General features: G+C 41.5%; 2 protein-coding genes across 8 annotated transcripts in view; one reads left to right on the top strand and one right to left on the bottom strand.

Moving 5' to 3' along the window:
- NTAQ1 (N-terminal glutamine amidase 1) overlaps positions 1 to 16,677 on the bottom strand; it is a 29,809-nt gene extending 13,132 nt beyond the window's left edge. For 2 of the 6 annotated variants that reach the window (XM_060681851.2, XM_034422256.3), the window contains exons 1-7: positions 16,373 to 16,633; positions 15,445 to 15,544; positions 13,053 to 13,103; positions 11,964 to 12,112; positions 9,576 to 9,700; positions 9,258 to 9,362; positions 7,697 to 7,827 (exon numbers count right to left, since the gene is read on the bottom strand). In XM_060681851.2, coding sequence (XP_060537834.1) covers positions 7,709 to 7,827; positions 9,258 to 9,362; positions 9,576 to 9,700; positions 11,964 to 12,112; positions 13,053 to 13,103; positions 15,445 to 15,544; positions 16,373 to 16,455 — 732 coding nt within the window. In that variant the 5' untranslated portion in view covers positions 16,456 to 16,633 and the 3' untranslated portion in view covers positions 7,697 to 7,708. Of the gene's footprint in view, positions 1 to 7,296; positions 7,828 to 9,257; positions 9,363 to 9,575; positions 9,701 to 11,963; positions 12,113 to 13,052; positions 13,104 to 15,444; positions 15,545 to 16,372 lie in introns of those variants that run through there. The other 4 variants (XM_034422255.3, XM_087891385.1, XM_087891386.1 and 1 more) reach the window with 4 other exon arrangements.
- A 3,121-nt stretch (positions 16,678 to 19,798) lies between these two features.
- Positions 19,799 to 21,853, top strand: part of ATAD2 (ATPase family AAA domain containing 2) — a 36,333-nt gene continuing 34,278 nt past the window's right edge. Inside the window, exon 1 of one of the 2 annotated variants that reach the window (XM_034422254.3) lies at positions 19,799 to 20,335. In XM_034422254.3, the coding sequence (XP_034278145.2) occupies positions 20,117 to 20,335 (219 nt within the window). In that variant the 5' untranslated portion in view covers positions 19,799 to 20,116. The remainder of the gene's footprint in view (positions 20,336 to 21,853) is intronic. The other variant, XM_034422253.3, reaches the window with a different exon arrangement.

Below are 21,853 nucleotides of genomic sequence, written 5' to 3'. Positions count from 1 at the left end.
TCCCCAAACCTGAGGCAGAACCTTAACATACATGACCAGCCCAGAATTTTTATTTTACCACAAGCCTTATACTTTGAAAACCACGATTTTTGACTCAGCCTCTTGGGGAATAGGGAAACAACATTTTTTCTAGAATAAATCATTTTTGACAGCCAGTTTAGACTAGTAGTTAAAAGAGTTGGACGACAAACCAGAAGAACACACTCTAGTCCTGCCATGAAAGCTGGCTGTGTGACTTTGGGCCAATCACCAGGAGACTGAGAATTCTAGTCCTACCTTAGGCATGAAAGTTGGCTGGGTGACCTTGAGCCAATCATTCCCAGCCCAACTCACACCACAGGGCTGTTGTTGTCGGAATACAGGAGTTGGGCACATTCTGTACATGGCCTTAAATTGTGCAAACAAGGTGGAATATATATATATATATATATATATATATATTGTTTTTTTTTCCTAGCCAGGTTTTCCCTACGTAGCCAAGGTTTTTTTTTTGTAGCTCCAGCTCAGTAGAATCTCATCTACTCGGTTCTGGGCTTTTTTCTTTTCTAACACCTAGCAAGCTCTCACTGCTATATCCTCCCTGTAAAGGCACAGTATCAATTTTCTTACTTCTTCGTAGGGTTTATGTGTGTTTTTCTTCTAGTGAGAGCTTGCTAGGTGTTAGAAAAGAAAAAAGCCCAGAACCGAGTAGATGAGATTCTACTGAGCTGGAGTTACAAAAAAAAAACCTTGGCTACGTAGGGAAAACCTGGTAGGGAAAACCTGGCTAGAAGAAAAACACACTTAAACCCTACGAAGAAGTAAGAAAATTGATACTGTGCCTTTACAGGGAGGATATGGGTGTGGCCTACTGATGACAGCTAACGAGCTAGAAATGGATCTATTTAGGTCTCCCACCTAGCAGTGAGAGCTTGCTAGGTGTTAGAAAAGAAAAAAGCCCAGAACCGAGTTCTGTGAAATCTCATTCACAAGTTTCTGGGCTTTTTGTTTCTTGCTGACAGACAGCAACTCTGTGCTGCTCTTTGGGAGACTCAGATAGCTATTTCTGCCTTATAAGGCTTCATCAGTGAGCCACACCCTCTTCTCAGCTATCCTCCCTGTAAAGGTACATCTTAGCTTACATAGGTAAAACCTGGCTAGAAAGAATATGCACATAAAAGCCTACGAAAAAGAAAAAGAAACATTGTACCTTTACAGGAAGGATACCTGAGAAGAGGGCGTGGCTCACTGATGAAGCCTTATAGGGCAGAAATAGCTATCTGAGTCTCCCAAAGAGCAGCACAGAGTTGCTGTCTGTCAGCAAGAAACAAAAAGCCCAGAAACTTGTGAATGAGATTTCACAGAACCAGGGCTGTATAACATCTTAGCTTACGTAGGTAAAACCTGGCTAGAAAGAATATGCATATACATATACATATACATATACATATACATATACATATACATATACATATACATATACATATACATATATATATATATATATATATATATATATATATATATATATATAGAGAGAGAGAGAGAGAGAGAGAGAGAGAGAGAGAGAGAGAGAGAGAGAGAGAGAGTGTTATATATAACTATAGTGCAGTTTTAAAAATGTGTGTAGCTCAAGGTTGAACTATCAGGCATTTACAGAACTAGGTTTTCTTCCTGAGAGGTTTCATTATTCAGCTAATGTCAAAACACTTCACGTTACTGAGTTTGGTCATAAGACATTGGCAAGAAGAAAAGCAAGTACAAAGCAAACTCAGATTTGCTTCTGAGATTTATTTGGGAATTGTAGAGAAGCTACAAAAATAAAAATAAATCCAAGCGACTGGAACAGGCAAGATCAGAGCAAATAAACTGCTACGTTAAAATATATATTTTGCAACGCAACAGATGCCTCCCTTATACTGTAGAACTGAAAAGGGCTGCTTAAGCTACATTTACGTCTCTGTCCAGGACAGGAATCCAGATTAAAGCGTTCACTACAGAAGAATTTACACCAGACCAAGGAAGTTGCAGATATTTTAGAGGTCGCCTCTCTTAAGGAATTCCATTTAGTGCAACCAAGGAAGGTCTTCTGCATGGTGGCTCCCTTCCCGTGGAACCAGTATGAAATCTGAACCAGTTTCCTACCTGTTCGCTGGCCATGCATGCGCGCCGTGCGCCAAATGCGCACTGCGCACCAAATGTGAGCTGCGCGCGCAAGTGCAGTGAGCACCAAAAGGAGGCTTGGGAAGGTAAGCAGAACAGCGCAGGGGGGCGTGATCAGCTGTGGCGTACATGGGAACCTTTTTAAAAACATTTTTTACTACCGGCTCGGGCAAATAGGTAGTAAAAAATGCTTTAAAAAAGTAAAAAAAAAAGGCTCCAGTGATGTGCAGCACAGCTGTGCTTGTCAGACGCTCTTTTTTTTTTTACTTTTTAAAAGTATTTTTTACTACCTATTCGCCTGAACCGGTAGTAAAAGAATGCCTAAAAAGTAAAAAAAAAAAAAAAAAGTTCCGACGATCAGCTGAGTGACACATTCTTCAGAACTTTTTTCTTTTTTACATTTTAAAGCATTTTTAACTACCGCAGTGGTGAAATGTAAAATTGGTTACTACCGGTTCTGTGGGCATGGCTTGGTGGTGGTGACTGGGTGGGCGTGGCCAACTTTTTTTTTTTTTTTTTACTTTTAAAAGCATTTTTTCTACAACCTTAAGAGGTTGCAGAAAAAAAATGCTTTTAAAAGCCTCCGACGATCCCAGCTGAGCTGCGCGATCATCAGAGGCTTTTTTTTTTCTTTTAAAAGCATTTTTTTGTCCAAAGAGGTTGCAGGAAAAAATGCTTTTAAAAGTGAAAAAAAAAAAGCCTCTGATAATAGCATGGCTCAGCTGGGCGGGGTGTGTGTGTGCAGGGATTTTTGCTATCGGTTCTCCGAACCACCCACAGCCATCGCTACTGGATAGGCCAATCCGGTCTGAACCGGGAGCATTTCACCCCTAACTAACAGTTCCAGAGAACCGGTAGTAAAAAAATGCTAAGAAAATTAAAAAAAAAAAAGTTCCAACGATCGAGCGTCGCTCAGCTGATTGTCAGAATTTTTTTCCCCTTTTCTTCCTACCGGTTCAGGCGAACCGGCTGGAACTGGTAGCATTTCATCCCTGTGTGGAATATAAATACACAATAATACTGTGGAACATGATACTTTTTCCAAAGGCCCTGAAGACATGGTTTTGTCAATGAGCCTGGGATCCCAGGGTGATACAGAGCCCATCAAGTGGTTTGTTTGACTGTTGTCACCAGGGGGTTGCAGTGGATTATTGGGATTTGTATTTTTTTTTTTTAATTTGATTTATATGCCGCCCTTCTCCAGAGACTCAGGGCGGCTTACAATGCGTTAAGCAATAGCCTTCATATTTTTGTATATTTCTACAAAGTCAGCTTATTGCCCCCACAAACTGGGTCCTCAATTTACCTACCTTAGAAAGGATGGAAGGCTGAGTCAACCTTGAGCCTGGCGAGATTCAAACTTACTTTAATTGCAGACAGCTGGTGTTAAATTACAGTGCCTTTGCCTGCAGAGCTATCCAGGCTCTTTGAGCCTTTTACTTCTGTAAACTGTCTGGAGTCACCGTGAGTTGGGCAATCATATATATTTTCTTAATAAGTAAAAGTCCATCAGACAACTCACAGCCTTGCTTGGTCTTTAGATCTGTTGTTGATTTGTTCTTACATTAGGATTTCCTCCCTGAACAAATTGCCCAGAATCTGAATTGTTAAACAACTGAACTTGATTGGTCATAATGCCTTTGACTGTCATTTCCCAAGATAAACACACTCAGTCTCTCCTCATAAGATTTTCCAGTCCCCTGATATCTTTGTTGCCCTTCTCTGCAACTGTCCATTTTTCCTGAATCTTCATTAAACTGCAATGCACACATGTGGCTTAAAGCAGATCTGAATAATGCAGATTACAACAGAAATAGTACTTTCCGTGATCTGAAAGCTGTTCTATCAACGCAGTGTAAAATTGCATTTTGTCAGCCACATCACGTTGCTGATTTCTATTTTCAGCTTGAGATCAACTGTCCTTGAGACTTGGGATCGGTGGCTCAAACTGCTCGCAAATATCTTAGTGGGACGGTGCTTCAATCAATTCCACCAGACTGGTGCAACTAGAGTACACAAGGATTAGATCCAACCAATTTTATTTCTCAAATGCTTCAAATGTTCCCTGCAGTGGACTTGTGGGTGTTTTTCCAGCCCCTTTTCTCAAGAGAGTTAGGGTTAAATTAAGGCCATTGGCTGGCAATCATCAGACAAAGAACAGAGAAATGATGATTTGCCTGCATTATAGTCACAAGGTAGTGCTTAATAAAGGCTCTTACTCATATTGATCATTTATCTTTTCTCCGTAATGCACTAGTCAACTCTTCTCCTGTTACATTTCTTGAAGTTCCTTGGATAACCAGTGGACTCTGGGATCCAAGAGCAGGGAGAAGCCACACAGAAACAATCTGATCCCAAACCATCATCACTCTTTCATTCCAAGTGATGACCAAGGCCTGAGTCAAATTATGTATCAGGGCCTCAAGAATAACTCCAGGCTCCTTCTGGAGCCCAACTAGGTCTGTCAAGAGCCTTGGTGGCGTAGCAGACTAAAACACTGTTAAGTAATACCAGCTGCCTGCAATTACTGCAAGTTCAAATCTCACCAGGCTCAAGGTTGACTCAGCCTTCCATCCTTTCGAGGTAGGTAAAATGAGAACCTGGATTGTGGGGGCAATAAGCTGACTTTATATAAAAAAGAACACTGCTGGGGTGGGGGGGGGGCGAAAGCCCTACTAAGCAGGTATATACAAAAGTATGAAGGCTATTGCTTAACGCAGGGCGTAAGCCGCCCTGAGTCTCCGGAAAAGGGCGGCATATAAATTGAACCAATAAATAAATACAATAAATAAGAGTCAGGAACTGATTGAAGGAATAGGTCCACCCTCTAAAATGGAGAACTCCAAGTAGACTCATAATGATATGTCCATGGCGAAGGACTATATTAATCACTCCCATTTTCAGTTCATGTTGCTGCTACCCCAAGGCAAAACCAGACCCAACATATGATAAGGGCAGTGGTGGGTTCTAACCGACTTTACTACTAGTTCTCTTTGTGTGCGCGCTTCGCACGCGATCGCCTCTTCGGTCACAGGCGCCCCCGACATGAGTGAGGTCGAGCTGGCCACGCCCACCTTTGCCACGCCCACCCTGACCACCCCAAGGTCAAACATAACCCTGATGTGGCCCTCAATGAAATCGAATTTGACCCCCCTGCTCTAAACCAAGAGCCAACTAAAATAATGTTCATCAGGACAGAAAGAGTCAAAGTGAACGGCAATGGTATACATGAGTGGGTACTAAATGCCCCCATATCTGATGAGATGCAAATCATTTATGCCTAAATTCTCACTTGAGTCAGGCAAGAACCTCAAAATACCATGAGTTCTTGGGAGCGAAATTGTTGAAGACTTATGATACGTCAGCCATGTTGGTTTTTGTGGCGACACCCTGTGTAACATCATATGATGGTGCCTAATACCTAAACAAGTCACTAAGTCTTCTGAAGGAGGTTTGTTGATAATTATGACTCTTATTAAACTATCCACTGGAAGAGAAAAAAGATTCCAAAGAAACCAACAATTTCTTACAATTTCTTTGTTTTACTGAGAGACTAGAAGTAAAGACTGACATCTAGTGATAGGTCACTGTATTAGTCTTAACTCATGTTTCCAGGATCTCTTAACATCAAAATTGACTTGAAACCTGAAATATTTCTGTTGGGGATTTTACCAAAAACTTATAGTAAAGAAAATGTATATTTGATTATTGATGTAATAACCGTAACTAGAATTGTATTTGCACAAAACTGGAAAAGTGAAGAGATTCCTACAGAGGAGAATATGAGAAGGAAAATATTATCCTTCCACCTCTTACAATACTAGACAACACAGTATCAACAGTAGAGACCTTCAAATTTCTAGGTTCTACCATTTCGCAAGATCTAAAATAGACACCCAACATCAAAAATGTCATCAAAAAGCACAACAAAGAATGTTCTTTCTGCGCCAACTCAGAAAGCTCAAACTGCCCAAAGAGCTGCTGATTAAGTTCTACAGAGGAATTATTGAGTCTGTCATCTGCACCTCTATAACTGTCTGGTTTGGTTCTGCAACCCAACAAGACAGACACAGACTTCAGAGGATAATTAGAACTGCAGAAAAAACAATTACTACCAACCTGCCTTCCATTGAGGACCTGTATACTGCACGAATCAAAAAGAGGGCTGTAAAAATATTTACAGACCACTCGCATCCTGCACATAAACTATTTCAACTCCTACCCTCAAAATGACGCTATAGAGCACTGCACACCAGAATAACTAGACACAAGAACAGTTTTTTCCGAATGCCATCACTCTGCTAAACAAATAATTCCCTCAACACTGTCAAACTATTTACTAAGTCTGCACTACTATTAATCTTGTCAGCGTTCCTAACACCCATCTCCTTCCACTTATGACTGTATGATTGTAACTTTGTTGCTGGTATCCTTAAGATTTATATTGACTGTTTCCTAATATGATTTGATTGCTTATTTGTACCCTATGACTGTCATTAAGTGTTGTACCTTATGATTCTTGACAAACATATCTTTTCTTTCATGTACACCGAGAGCGTATGCACCAAGGCAAATTCCTTGTGTGTCCAATCACACTTGGCCAATAAAAAATTCTATTCTATTCTAGAATGTGCAGAAATGAATAGATTAACACTGGCAATTAAAGAGAAAGAACAAACTGGTTATTATGCAATATGGGAAACATTTTATCAACGCTTAGAGGAGAAATAGTTAATGGAAATGTGAACAACAAGAGGGGACTTTTTAATCATGCTTGGTGGACAGTCAAAAAAACCTATTTTGGTATCAAATACTTAATCTAGAAAAGATTGATATGCAACTGAAACCAGATATGTTTAAGACTGATTGTGAAAAGGTTGGAAAATAAACTCTGGGAACTTATGTATGATAACAGCAGTAAAACTTTTATATGCATAATAGTGGGAAGATTTGACAATAGCCTTAATGAAGAGTGGATGGTGAAGAGGATGGAACTTGCTGAGATGATAAAACTGACAGTTTTGATTAAACACATTAGTTTTAATGCTGATTGGAAACCCTTTTGTGTGAGACAGAAATGAAATGAAATTATAATATATAGGTTTTGTGATTAGAAAACATTACAGGTGATATAAAATGAACGTAACCTTAGAGTAAGGTTGAATTTATTTATTTTTAATCCTGCTTTTATTACTTTTTAGGGTGGTAAAGATATATAATAGTCCTTCCTCCTCTTTTCCCCACAACAACCCTATGAGGTGGGTTTGGGCTGAGAGAGAATGACTGGTTCAAAGTTAGCCAACCAGCTTTTATGGCTAAGGCGGGACTAGAACTTATGTTTTCTGGTGATTGGCCCAAAGTCACCCAACCAGCTTTCAGGCCTAAGGCAGAACTAAAAGTTATCGTTTCCTGGTTTCTAGCCACTAGACCAAACTGGCTCTCTTTTGTGTCAGACATATTCAAAAGTAAAGTTTTATTTTCTAAGTTCAATTAACATTATTCCAACTTTCACCCCGGTATATTTACAAGTAGCATGGCAAATCTATATTCGTACTTTAATTCTTCATTATTCTTCTTCATAGTTCTGACTGCCGAATTCTTGCACAAAATCAGAGAGTTTCCGCACAAAACCCCAGCCTGTATCTGGATTCATACTAATAAAGTCATCCAGATTCATCTTGAAATCTTAAAAGAAAAAGAAAAAAAAAAGATAAAAGCATTGAAAGTTATTTAAGTTCTTTGGAGCAGAGAAAACAATCTCTGCTTTAGAGTAGAGAAAAGATGCTAAGTTTTCACGATATGCAGCTATTTTCAGTTTCAATTTTCTTCTTCTAAGACTCATTTCCAGATGGCAAAGCTAACATTGCTCCACGAAGGAATGCAGTCCTCCAGATGTTTTAGACTAGTGATTGCGAAACTTTTCAGCACTGAGTGCCCGAACCAGAATGCGCGTGCCTGCGCATGCATGTGTATGCGCCAGAAACCCGAAGACCAGCTGGCCGGCGCATATGCGCGTGCCAGCCAGCTGGTCTTTGGGTCTCTTGCATGTGCGTGCACGCCAGCCAGCTGGTCTTCGTGGGCGGCAGAGCACCGGAAACCTGAAAACCAGCTGGCTGGCGCACGCATGCCTGTTTTTTGGCCGTTTTCAGGCCTTTTTCAGGTGCTCCGGCGCACGCGAAGACCAGCTGGTGATGGCGCACCTGCCTGTGATGACTCGGGGCATGACACAAAGGCAACACAGCCAGAGAACTGGTATGAGTCCCTTTATTATCACCAACTGTGCCCCCAATGTCCCTTTCAACTCTCCGGCCTGGAGACAGTTCTTCCACCAACCTGTAATAGCCTTAGGCTGATAATACTTCAGGTCCCAAATGTTGTAAGCAGAAAACTTCCAACTATACATCCAATAAGGCAAGATAAGGTAATTAATCCGGCAGGGCAAGCAAGATAAGGAGTTCCAGAAGTGAAGTAGCATGACAGTAAATCAAACTATTTGAGTTCCTGGCATCCTCCCGACTGGTTTGATGAACTCAGTGTTTGCTCCCAACAACCGCCCCTCCCATTTGCCTCTCCTTTAAACTCCATCCCCAGGTGTGCCTTGTGAAGGGAATCAGGGCCCTTTCCTCCCTCGTAAGCTACGCAATCCACGTTGCTCTCTTCTCCGTTCTTTCCTGCGCTGCCTAGGATGAGGAGAAGGTGGGCCTTGGTCTTCATCTGAACCCCCCTTCCCTTGTAATACCTCTCCCTTGCTCTGACCAGCCTGACTTTGCCCTTCCCCAGTTTCTTCCACAGTCAATGGAGCCACTCTCTCGCTCTCTGTCAGCTGTTCGTCTTCCCCTTCAGATTTAGACTCCGATAGGACACGTGCTTGCAGAGAGGGCTCTGCGTGTCACCTCTGGCACGTGTGCCATAGGTTCGCCATCATGGTTCTAGACTCTTGTTGCCCTTTAAGCCACCATGACAGAATTGGGGTAAGCTTCGAGTTTGGAAGAAAATAGCTCAGGACTGATCTATATCTAAACTCTAGCAGAGAGTAAGGAAGGAGCTGAGCAAAGGACTGGGTTGCTGAAACTGCAAAAATGAGATTAATTAAACTAAGAAAATGCAATACCTACACTCTGAATTTGGAATCTTCTGATTAGTGTTTCTCGGGCTAGCTGGGGAATTCTGGGAGCTGAAGTCCACACATCTTAAAGTTGCCATGGTTGAGAAACACTGTTCTGGATACAAAGCATTTGCTGCTGTCTTGGAGATAATCATGAGTCCCTACGAATCAAGCTCAATTTGGAGACTTACTGCTTTACATTGTACAAACTCAACCAATTAAGGCTTATTCGATAGAAACAAACCACAGCTTACTACAATGTTTAAACTCAGTATTAACAGGAGATCTAGTGTTGTTTGGGTGTGGAACATTAAAATTTATGATTTACCTGCAGTTTCAATACATGGGTATAGGGGAGGAGATTTCAGCCACTTCCCGCTGGCGTCTTTCATGTGCGATCTGTCAGAAGCAAAAGTCTTCAGATACATATCAGCTCGAACCAATCTGACTTTCCTAAGGAAGACAAACATTTACAATAATTGATCAGCGTTGCCTATCTCAGAAAACAGAAGGCTGAGCTCCCACAATCGTTTTCAACTACAGCTAAATCAAGTATTAAATTGCTGTTCAGTATCAGACTTACGTTGTGTTAATTAAACTGCGAATGGTTTACATTTTACGTTAAATAGGAATATTTTACAGGTAAGTGTAAATTTAAGCCAAAAGTACAAGGAATTCTATACATATGAAAGAAACCCATTGGATAAATTTGCCAACCATGCCAAGCTATAAAGTGCTTTGGTTGGTCCAGTAGTTGTGTCAATCCACACGCCAGTTTATACCTACCGTGGAGTATGAGACGCACTTCCCCCCTCCAAAAGAGGGTGAAAATTTGGGTGCGTCTTATACACCAAATGTAGCCCCGCCCACCTACCGGCCCCCACCCTTTGGCCTCTGCGTCCCAGCAATTTGCCTCCTTGCATCAAACAGCCTGTTTCAGTTTCAGTTTTAATACAGTCTGATTAGCACAAGCAGCTGATTGTCAGTTGGATCGTCCTCCCAACCATCAGCTGTTTCAGGCTGCAAGGATTGCCATTGCCTATTGCCACCTCCCCACACCCCATTTCTGGCCTCCGCATCCCATTTTCGGCTTCTGCATGCCCCATTTTTGGCCTCCGTGCGTCCTGTTTTCCACCCATTCCGATCACCCCCTGGAACGGGTGGAAAATGGGGGCGTGCGGAGGCTGAGAACAGGATGCGGAGACCAAAAATGGGGTGTGTGGAGGCGGCAATAGGCTATGGCAATCCCTGCAGCCTGAAACAGCTGATCGTGGGGAGGCCGATCCAATCGACAATCAGCTGCTTGTGCTAATCAGGACGTGCTGAAGCTGAAACTGAAATGGGCTGTTTGATGCAAGGAGGCAAATTGCTGGGAGGTAGAGGCAGGTTTTTTTTTCTTGTGCTAATCAGGATGTGCTGAAAATGAAACTGAAACTGAAACAGGCTGTTTGCTGTTTACTGCAAGGAGGCAAATTGCTGGGAGGCAGAGGCAGATTTTTTTTTTTTTTTCTCCTCCCCCAAAAAAGGTAGGTACATCTTATACTCCGAAAAATACGATACTCACAAGCCACAGTTTATACCTAGTACATGGTGGCTAATGCAGTCAAGTTACGGGGTGCCTGCATATTATGGTGAATTGAAAATATCTTGCTTAATGATCCCACTCTCTGCTCTCCCTGATAACAACTATTCAATGAATATGAGGATCGTTAAATGGAGCACAGGTGCCTCAGGGATGGGAGAACTCTGGGATGCCTATACAAGTTTGGCAATGAGTTTGCTGTGAGGCTGGGTCTGTAAGAAAGCTGATCCTGTATCAGCTTGCAAGCTGGCCTGATCTCTCCTTGCTTGCTGGAGGTGAGTACTACAGCATCCCTGAGGCTGGTCATAATGGCGAATGACTGCAAGGGTGGTGCAGCCACTGTAACTTTGAAACTAGGTCGTAAATAGCTTTTAGTGAGCCTGTGGTTAACTTCAAACCAGTGGTGAAATTGAAATTCTTTTACTACATGGGCATGGCTTGGTGGGTGCGGCTTGGTGGGCATGGCAGGGGAAGGATACTACAAAATCTCCATTCCCTCCCCACTCCTGGGGGAAGGATATTGCAAAATCTCCATTCTCACCCCGCTCTGGGACCAGCCAGAGGTGGTATTTGCCGGTTCTCCGAACTACTCAAAATTTCCGCTACTGGTTCTCCAGAACCTGTCAGAACCTGCTGGATTTCACCTCTGCTTCAAACAGTAGCTAAGCGGCCAGTGTAAGTCAAGGACTATCTGTTTGATTAAGTAAGCAATGGTCTTGATACAATTCATAAGTCCAACTACAATGGAGCTTACTTCTAGGTTACAGATTGTAAGATTCCAACCAAGGATAAATAAATGCTATAGAAGACAAGTTATTTTGAAATAGATACAAACCACATCATTTTTTATTCTGGACTTAAAGTAAAATGAAGGTTTAAAAAATTGTGCTCTTCATTTCATCGGATGCATTCTTGGCATTAGTGCAATAAGATTTTATTACTTCACATGTACTCCATTAATAGAACTCTGCACCTGAAATTTATTTTTATGGTCATAGAGAATTTTCCACTTCTCCAGGCTGATGCAATAACAACCTCAAATTATGAACTGTAACATGTCAGGCTAACTTTGGCACACCCAAGTTTTACTGCTATTAAAGCTATGCTGGGAATGTTTGTGATTGATATCCCCACCTTCGAAATTCAGGGTTAATGATGCTGTCCGATTTGAAAGCCTCTTCAATGTAAGTGCCAAAAGGGCAAGGGAAAGGTAGGACAGTATCAAGATCATAGATAAAGTTCTGGTCTCCGTTCGACACGTGTAACAAAATAACATGGTAATCCTGAAAAGAAAAGATGGCAAATGAGAACCTGTGGTGATTACAAAGGAAACTGGAAAAAGGTTACATGTAAAAACCAATTCACCAATATGTTATATAATTTATTCAGTTTTACTTATTGGGTTCCTTCTTAGCTGTGGCATACAAGAACGCTAGCCAGTTGAATCATAGAATGGATCATTCTAAAGAGTTTAGCATGCATTATTTGAGCATTTTGTCAATGTCCTGGGGCAAAGCAGCCCTGGATCTAAGCTCAGTCAAATATAGCTAAAATATGTATGAGATTTAAGATTTCATATGACCATTTGCACAGGAAAACAAGTAAACCAAAAAGGTCTGTCTCATTCAAATCGATAAACTAGAGTTAATCATTTTAAAATTAACCAAGATTATCAAAACAAGGTTTCGCAGCCTTTTGGTTTTGGCGGTGTTCTAATGCAAACAAACCAAGAAACACATTCCTAGTTTAATATATGCAGCTGGTTTATGGAATGACCTCCTACTTTAAAAACTCATTCATAACTCAGCACATTAAGCTGCAATCTGATCACCCAAATAGAACAGCTGAAAATGATGGGACTTCAAATTCAACTCATCCAGAGGACATTGTTGTTCACCAGATGTATCTCCTGCCTTTCATTTAGGACTTCAAGGTAGCATGCACAGTGCTCCTTCCCATTTCCCCCCCAATATAGGTTAGCTGAGCCAGAATGACTCAGTCATCCAGGGAACTTCTATGGTTGAGTATAGACTAGATCTTGGTATCTCTACTCTTAGATACACCAACTTAACCACCATATTGGCTGAAGAAACATTTTAAAATCACATTGGGATACGTTGGACTGAGCACATTTCACTGATCTGGTTTATAAAGATACATTTAAAAACAATTGCATGGTGGGGGCAGTGGGAAACAGTGCAAAGAAAATGTAGATTTGTTCACCCAGATCACAGGCTGATCTTCACATCCTGCCTGCTGCTTCCAAAGTGGTACCTGCAGGTTACAAAGAACATAGCTAAAGTAATTTAACGCCTAAGACTCCCATCAATAATAGCTAATACGTTTTCAACAAAAGTTGAAGACAAAGACACAAGAACATTTTTTTCCCAAACGCCATCACTGTGCTAAACAAATAATTCCCTCAACACTGTCAAACTAGTTACTAAATCTGCATTACTATTAATTTTCTCATCGTTTCGATCACCCATCTCCTCCCACTTATGACTGTACGACTGTAACCTTGTTGCTGGTATCCTTACGATTTATATTGACTGTTTCCTAATATGATTTGATTGCTTATTTGTACCCTATGACTATCATTAAGTGTTGTACCTTATGATTCTTGACGAATGTATCTTTTCTTTTATGTACACCGAGAGCGTATTCACCAAGACAAATTCCTTGTGTGTCCAATCACACTTGGCCAATAAAGGATCTATTCTATTCTATTCTATTCTATTCTATTCTATTCTATTCTATTCTATTCTATTCTATTCTATTCTATTCTATTCTATTCTATTCTATTCTATTCTATTCTATTCGTCATGTAAATACCCAAGGGTGTTTTTTGTGGCTGTAACATCTACTATACAAATTATTTTTCTGGCATCATAAGCTCAATAGTTTCCTGCCTCCAAAAACATGACAGTGAAATAAATGCCTATCCTTTTCTTATATCCATGGCTTAGGGCCGGGTTCTGCCACCGAGAGACTCCCACCGGCCAGTACGCTCCCACAGAGAGGGGCTCCTCTGGGTGCAGTCGGCCAAACAATGGCAACTGGTGGCCCCCAGGGGGAGAGCTTTCTCTGTGGGAGCACCTGCCCTCTGGAACGAGCTCCCCCCGGAGATACGGACGATTCCAGACTTACGTACTTTCCGTCGGGCCCTCAAAACCTTTTTATTTCATCAAGTCGTGCTGGCCTAATCTCTCCAATTGTGTATTTTAATTTGGATTTTTAATGGGGGATTTTAATTGTCAGGCCAAATTGTTTAATTCATTTTAAAATTGTTTTTATATTTTGTATTTGATGTTTTTTACTTCTGGCTGTTCACCGCCCTGAGTCCTTCGAGAGAAGGGCGGTATATAAATTTAAATATTAAATTAGATTAAATTAAATATCCAACACTAAATTCCCTAATGTTCCTTCTACAACTCCTCTCTGCCTCCTTCTACTTTATAAAATATGCATTGTTTGAACAGACTGCATTGTCCAAAAAACACAGTAACAATAACAAAGGCACTCTTTTGCCTTTCAAAGATTTTGACTTGGCCCTTCCCCAGCCATTTATTCTGCTACACTGGATTATATTTACATAGTTAGCTAAGTGAATGATTAACTAGGTAGAGCTACTGGTTCTAGCAGTACACAAGCACACTAGATAGGTCAATAACTTCCACCTGGGGAAATACCAATAGCTCAACATATGACCTATTGTTGCAAAACAGTACTGCCAAGCTTTGTTACATCAATGACCCTTCCCTATCGGCTAAATTGGCAGCATCCTACAAAACTTGTGTTTTTGGGAACTGTGTCATGTTACTGGCAGGCCTCTGTAGCGAGTTTTGCATTAAAGTAAATTATATTTTTGGCTGTTCTACAACACCATCTCATTTCTTTGGAGAACTGAGTGAATGAATCTCCCAGTGTGTGTACAACAGACCAGGAAAGGTAATTTGACTCAAATTATTCAGGTATAGTTTGGGCTTAAAACTGTGACTCTCCAGTCCCAGTACTGACTAGGTTAATGAGTTCATACATGCTGCACTGCTAGTTAAGCAGAATACCTGAACTGTATGACTACCTTTGGATCAGGATTGTAGGTTGTTTACCTGTTCTGCAGCCACAATCCACTTTTAAAACTATGGGAATATGTTGCAGTTAATAAAACAGAAATATATAGGACGGTATATATAATGTGTAGTCTACTTACAACCACAATTCTGCTGATAAGCAAAGCAGTTTATTTCTTTTATTCACCTGTATCCTGTCTATTATTTTTTTACAAATAACTCAATGTGATGACCATATCCAGCACACCTTCCTCCTATTTTCTCCACAACAACCCTGTGAGGTGAGATGGGCTGAGGGTATGTGACTGGTGCAAGGTCACTCAGCTGGCTTTCACAGCTAAGACGGGACTGAAACTCATGGTCTCTGACTTTCTAGCCATCTAGCGTTAACTGGTTAGACCAAAATGGCTCTTATAATGCTATTGGAAGTGTCAGCAATGGGATGAGGGGAATTTGAAGCCTCAAACTGACTAGAACAGCTTTTAATCCTGACATTTAAGGCAGTTGTTTTTGTTTTGCTCTAGTGCCACATCCCAACTTACCATCTTTCTGTCATTGGAAATGAAAACAGCATAAAATTCTTCTAAAGGGTATTGATTCTTGCTTCGGATATGTTCACAAAGTTTCCAGATATTTTCTTCACTATAGAGCAATAAAAACATGAGCTCACATATTTTCAAGTTCCTGTGCTTTTCTGGTACTAAAAACTTAATTTTTCAAGGTTATCTTGCATTCCCCCTTTTTATTCAATCCATTCTCTCTTCTACATAATTGTATAAATGGTCATAAATTACCTGGAATCAGGGTTTAATTCTGTCAGGGTACGTCTACATTATGTATACCCATACCTTTTTACCAGAGATACCAAAAATGAAATTCCCATTAAGAAAAATTAACAGGACTTCAAACATGGAGGAAAAGCGAAGGCTAACTTTGAAGACGTAACATGATCAATCTGATAAAATAGGCTCCTTGTTTTATATTACAATGACTAATTGTAATATGTTGTGTTATGCTAAGCCGGCGCTGCATCTACCTATTTATCAGCACCTAATAAATCAAAATGTTCTTCCAGAAATGCTTCCGGATTGTTTTGAGAGCTGGAGGAACTTTTGATAGACTGGCATCGGCTGCCCTATTAAGATTTTCTGGAATAATTTATTATTATTATTATTATTATTATTATTATTATTATTATTATTATTATTATTATTATTATTATTATTTCAATTTATATACCGCCCTTCTCCTATTGGACTCAGGGCGGTGCACAGCCAAGGATAAAAAACATACCAATACAAAATTTAAAATCAATTAAAAGAATTATACAGCTTTGGCCCACAATTTAAAACAATCCAATTAAAACCCAATTTACACTTAAAAAGCTAAAAAGAGCTAAAAAAAACCCCCAAAAACGGCTACTTATAACGGCGATCGCTGGGTTTCATAACAGGGATAACCCTTTCTTACCAATAGCAGCTCGTATAGACGCAAACGGAGCGAGAAGAGACGACTGGGTCATAGCCGGCCAGGGCAGCCGCCGCCTCCGCCATTGAAGCCCGACGTTGGCTGGCCAAGGGAACGGATTAAGAGGTTCATTTCCCGGAAAAAGCCTGAACAAGAAGCCGTTCGTCTCTGGCAACGGAGGGCAGTTGAAGAAACATCGCTCCAAGCGTGCGGTTCCGAACGTCCTGGGGGGACGTGTTACAAGGAACGCCTTCCCCCGGAAACGCGGCTGCATTGCAAGGCTGCTAGAGACCGAGCCGAAAGGAGAGGAAGCGGTTAAGCGAGATTGTGGCAACTCCAGTCTCCGTGTGTTTAAGAATTAAGATTCTCTCCAGTTCGCCCCTTAAAGGCGACGCCAAATCTTTCTTTGTTTTTTTGTTTAAGGGCAAAGACTTTCTTAGGCGAAGGCAGAAGCCGCCAATTAACAAAGTGCTTTATAGTTTTAGAGTTAGTTGTCAGTTAAACTAATCAAAGAGAGAAGCCACCTGGAATTAAGGAGAAACTTCCTAGCAGTGAGGACAATTAACCAGTGGAACAACTTGCCTCCAGAAATCGTGGGCGCTCCCATCACTGGATGTTTTTAAGAAGAGTCTAGAGTAGACAGTCATTTATTTGAAATAGTATACGATCTCCTGCTTGAGCAGGGGGCTGGACTAGAAGACCTCAAAGGTATCTTCCAGCTCATTCATTCCATGGAGCCTGATTTCCCCATCCCCTCCCCTCCCATTTTTCTGCAACATTGTTTAGAAGTGCTCATTGCACTTTAAGTAAAGGAGGGTCTGGTTTCAACATGTCTCTCTAGTCATGTGTCCCTGGCTAAAGTTATAAGCATAAACATCAGACCTCTAAATCCATTTCCTTCTAAGTGTATTGGAACTACAATTTGCAATCAATGGTTTTTGGGCTACTGAAAAGCCTGGGAGTTGTCCTTCAGACACATAAAGGATGCTAAGGCGGAGACGTTTATTTTACTTGCCTAGGAATAAAGTCTCAGAAATACTTCTGAATAGCATTTTGTGGACAGCCAATGGATTGTTGAACAGTTCAACCAGAGTCTGGAGGCACAAATGACCAGGCCCCAATTATCTTTCTTGGAATAGATACTTTATGCCAAGATCCAGCTCTCTGGAAACAGATCTAAAGCTGGGAAAGGTAGAAGAGAGAGAGATCCCTTGCTTTTTCATGCTTGCCAGCTTTTACCTCTATGTTCTATAGTTTTATAATTTGATTGTTAGCCATCCACAGTTGTTGCAAGTTGTACGATATACGGGTAGTTTAATAATTCGTTATATTCGATAACTTATCACCTTGGAAAATAAAATGGAAAAGGGCTTTTTATTTTCAGGAGAACCTAAAAAGATAAATGTGTAAAATACTGTGTTTCCCCGAAAATAAAACCCTTATATTTTTTTGAACCCCAAAATAAGTGCTTGGCGTTATTTTCGGGGATATCTTATTATTTTGGGGCGCATGGAGCAAGATGGGGCTCGTCTTGCCATTTTACCTTATTTCCAGCTCTGTCTCCCTAACCCTAACCAGAGGAAATGGCGGGGACCGGCTGTACATGTGTTTACATATGGGGGGGGGCTTATTTTAGCGCATGCGCTCAAAAGCCTGATTGGTCTTATTATCAAGGGGTGTCTTATTTTAGGGGAAACAGGTTACAACCCCAAATAAATATTTGCTGCTGTTACTATTAGTGCATCATGTAAATAAGCCATGTAATTCCTCCTTTTAAGTAGTACTTAAGCAGGGCATTGCTTCTGTGTCTTTAACAACAGCCAGGTAGGTAGAAATCAAACAGGTGAAGCCTTTCCTGGCAGGATGGTAAAGTGATTAGCCAAGTCCCGCCTGTTGCCTGAAAGAGAATAAAGCTCTTCCTGGGGTTGTAGAGAAGAGTCAGCTTTCTGATCGGATTAAGAAAAACTGTTCATTTGGGAATCAGCGTTCCTGGCTCCACCAACGTCTCTTCCGTAAGAAAACCTTTTCAATTATTTTTAACTGCTGTGGGAGGATTGCTTGGTTAGGGAATAAAATTAAGAGGATGCCACTTTGCTTAAAGGGACACATGTCAGGGCCTATTCCGCGTTAGTCCCAATTCCATACATTGTGAGACCCTTGGATGCAAGCTGTACTTGGCTCCATAGGAGCAGTAAGGAGGTGTAGTAATCCCAGTGACCAAGGGATCCAATGGTGGAACTATAAAGCTGTTGTATATTTGGAGAGGAGCTGGTTTATCTTTAGCAGAAAATTAACTCTCATGGGCCACCTAGTCCGATTCAGCAGTGTGCAGTTCCGCTGTACTACCAAGAAGCAAAATTATTTTGACTTCACAGGCTAATAGGGAAGTGGGGCCTCCTTATATAAAAGAGTTGATCCTCCATCTGATTATAATCTCGGTGCAATTGTTAAAAAGAATAGGTTAAAATGGTCAGTGATTCCTCACAGAAAAGCACCACAGGAGTATCTTTAGAGAAGGCAAAAGAAGGACTAAGAGTGATTTTATTTTTGCAGCTAGATTTTTTTTAAAAAGCCAGAACGGTTTTTTTCCCCCCAGATGTAAACTGTCTTGGCACCTTTCCTTTGCATTCTCTCCCTTCTGCTATTCGAACAGAAGCAAAATTATATGGGAAATGCGATTCTTTTTCTTCCATTTTGGGAGTGCCGAGGAAAACGGCTTAAAGCATTTAGGCGCTTAGAACCGCGCTTAAAAAGGCATCGTTGCTGATCCCTTTCTGTTTTATATGGCAAAAAGAGCGCAGAATGGTCATTGATATATTCCGATTAGCTCCGCGGGCAGGAGATTGCAGTGCATAGGGTTTTGAAATCTAGGTTGGAGGGTGGCTTACTACAAGCTTTAATCCGGTTTGCATAGGATTGTTTCCATCAGAACAGTGGCGTTGTTTTTGTCTTGCCATTGGGAGTACATCACATACAAGTGCAACTTCATAGGTATTCTTAGAGGACGCATACGTGTGAATTTCAAGGAGTTTCCAAGCATAGAGTGAGCTGGGTGCGTTGATATATACTGCTCAAAAAAATAAAGGGAACACAAGCAGAAGACATCCGAGATCTGAATGAAATAGCCTTATTAAATACTTTGTTCGTTACATACAGTGGTTTTGTGTTCCCTTTAGTTGTTTGCGCAGAGTATAAACTACTGTACGTAACGAACAAAGTATTTAATAAGGCTATTTCATTCATTCAGATCTCGGATGTCTTCGGCTTGTGTTCTTTATTTTTTTGAGCTGTATAGAAAACGCGCCTTTCTCAAAAGAGTCGTGCAACTTTTAAACGTTTTCTATTTGAGCGCCTCGCGGGCAGGAGCAGCAAACCGCCGCGCGCCACAGCGGGCGACCAATCAGAGCAAAGGAAAACAAGCCGCACTCCAAGTTGCCACGCGCCAAAAACTTTTAGGCGCAGGACCCGCGCTGTGTCCTTCCGCGACAGTGGGTCTATTTAACGTGTGGGGGGGAAAGTACCACCGAAATAGAAGTCATCCCGCCGAGCGTAACCTCGTCAGCAGAAGGCAGTCCCAGGACTCTGAATAGGGACGGATCGCTGAGCGGCGGCTTGGATGAAAATTAACCCCGCAGGGAAAAAAAAAAAGGACGGAACGGCGGAAGGATCCGGGGACGGTTGGTGACGAGATGGCGCTCGGGGTTGTGGCGCCAGAATTCAGAGGCAGTTGAGGGGAAGGCGGGCGCGATGGTGGTGCTCCGTAGCGGTTCGGGCGGCTCTGGCCGACCCGATCCTCGTGGCGGAGCCTCTTCGAGATCCCCGCAGTCTCTCTACGAAACGATGGAATCGAGCTCGGAGTTTCTCACTTTGAGAACCCCGACTTCGTCTCGGAGGAAGCGCTCGGTGGAAAATCGATCCCTCGGACCGGCCACCGGGGATCCACCCGCCGATCGGAAAGCCCGCACGGTGAGTTTGGAGAGAAGGAGGGGAGAACAACGCAACAGGAATGAGCGCGGGGTTCAAAATACAGGCCGGCGGAACCCAGGGTTGGTGGGGGGGGGGGACGGGACACGACGACAACCCTGCGGTTGAGGAGTTATTGGGTACAAAAATAAGTATATAAAGAAAGAGAATACAGCTTCGTCTCACTCTTGGCCAATCTGGTGCCAAGTCGGTTTAACAGCAACAGAGTTTGAAGGGATCTTGGAGGTCATCTAGTCCGCCATCTTCTGATCTGTAGAGAGGTTTCCATGAGGATAATTGGAATGAACTTCCATTTTCCTGAGCTCTTTCCATAGTTTAACGTGATCAGTACAATCGGAGGCCTTTGTAGAGGCGGCAAAGCTCTCAGTGACTTCCTTTGGGTGTTCTTTTGGCTTTCTCCATTGCCATAATGCCTTTTCTAACATCTGGTTGGACATCTGGCATCTTCCTTTCCAGTTTCATCATCTCAGCCTTTGGGTGGTCCTAAGCATTATTTTGCTACCTTGTGGAATTAAGGATGTTGTATTTGTAATCGTTATGGCTTTTTGGGGTGTGTGGGGTGGTATACTGATAGGTGTAGTGATGTCAGCTTCTCCCAGGTGAAACCAGTTCTGGAAATCCTCTCCATAGGAAGACTACTACTTTATTGATGTAGGCTGTAATAACAGAATCCTGCAGAGGTCTGATTGTGAGATAAACTTATATTAGGATGAATAGAATAGAATAGAATTTTTTATTGGCCAACTGTGATTGGACACACAAGGAATTTGTCTTGGTGCATACGCTCTCAGTGGAGATAAAAGAAAAGATACGTTCATCAAGAATCATAAGGTACAACACTTAATGATAGTCATAGGGAACAAATAAGCAATCAAATCATATTAGGAAACTATCAATATAAATTGTAAGGATACAGCAACAAGTTACAGTCATAAATGGGAGGAGGTGGGTGATAGGAACGATGAGAAGATTAATAATAGTAATGCAGACTTAGTGAATAGTTTGACAGTGTTGAGGGAATTATTTGTTTAGCAGAATGATGGCGTTTGGGAAAAACTGTTCTTGTGTCTAGTTGTTCTGGTGTGCGGTGCTCTATAGCGTCGTTTTGAGGGTAGGAGTTGAAACAGTTTATGTGCAGGATGTGAGGGGTCTGTAAATATTTTCACAGCCCTCTTTTTGACTTTTTGACTTATATGCAGTATACAGGTCTGGAATGAGGGAGGCATCTGCTTGAGTTGGTTCTGAATATTATCTCCTTTCTCTGCAGCTAAAAAAAGTGGTTCAGTCCCCTTTGCATAGGTCATTTTTAATATTTCCATCAAGGTCATTTTTCTTACTCTTTAATAATTGACCTTCCAATTTGTTAACCATGGTGGTGTTCTCCAGATTTGCTGGCATTGTTTGGTTAGAACTTTTACGAACTTTTCTATTGCTGGCATTATTTTTTGTAGCTATTCTATCCACTCCCATAATCTTCCAACTTCGTAATAGCTGGAGTGG

The sequence above is a fragment of the Pantherophis guttatus genome, chromosome 3, assembly GCF_059756535.1.
Source record: "Pantherophis guttatus breed Tessera chromosome 3, ASM5975653v1, whole genome shotgun sequence".
Classification (NCBI taxonomy): Eukaryota; Metazoa; Chordata; class Lepidosauria; order Squamata; family Colubridae; genus Pantherophis; species Pantherophis guttatus.
This window is presented reverse-complemented; position numbering and strand designations above follow the sequence as displayed.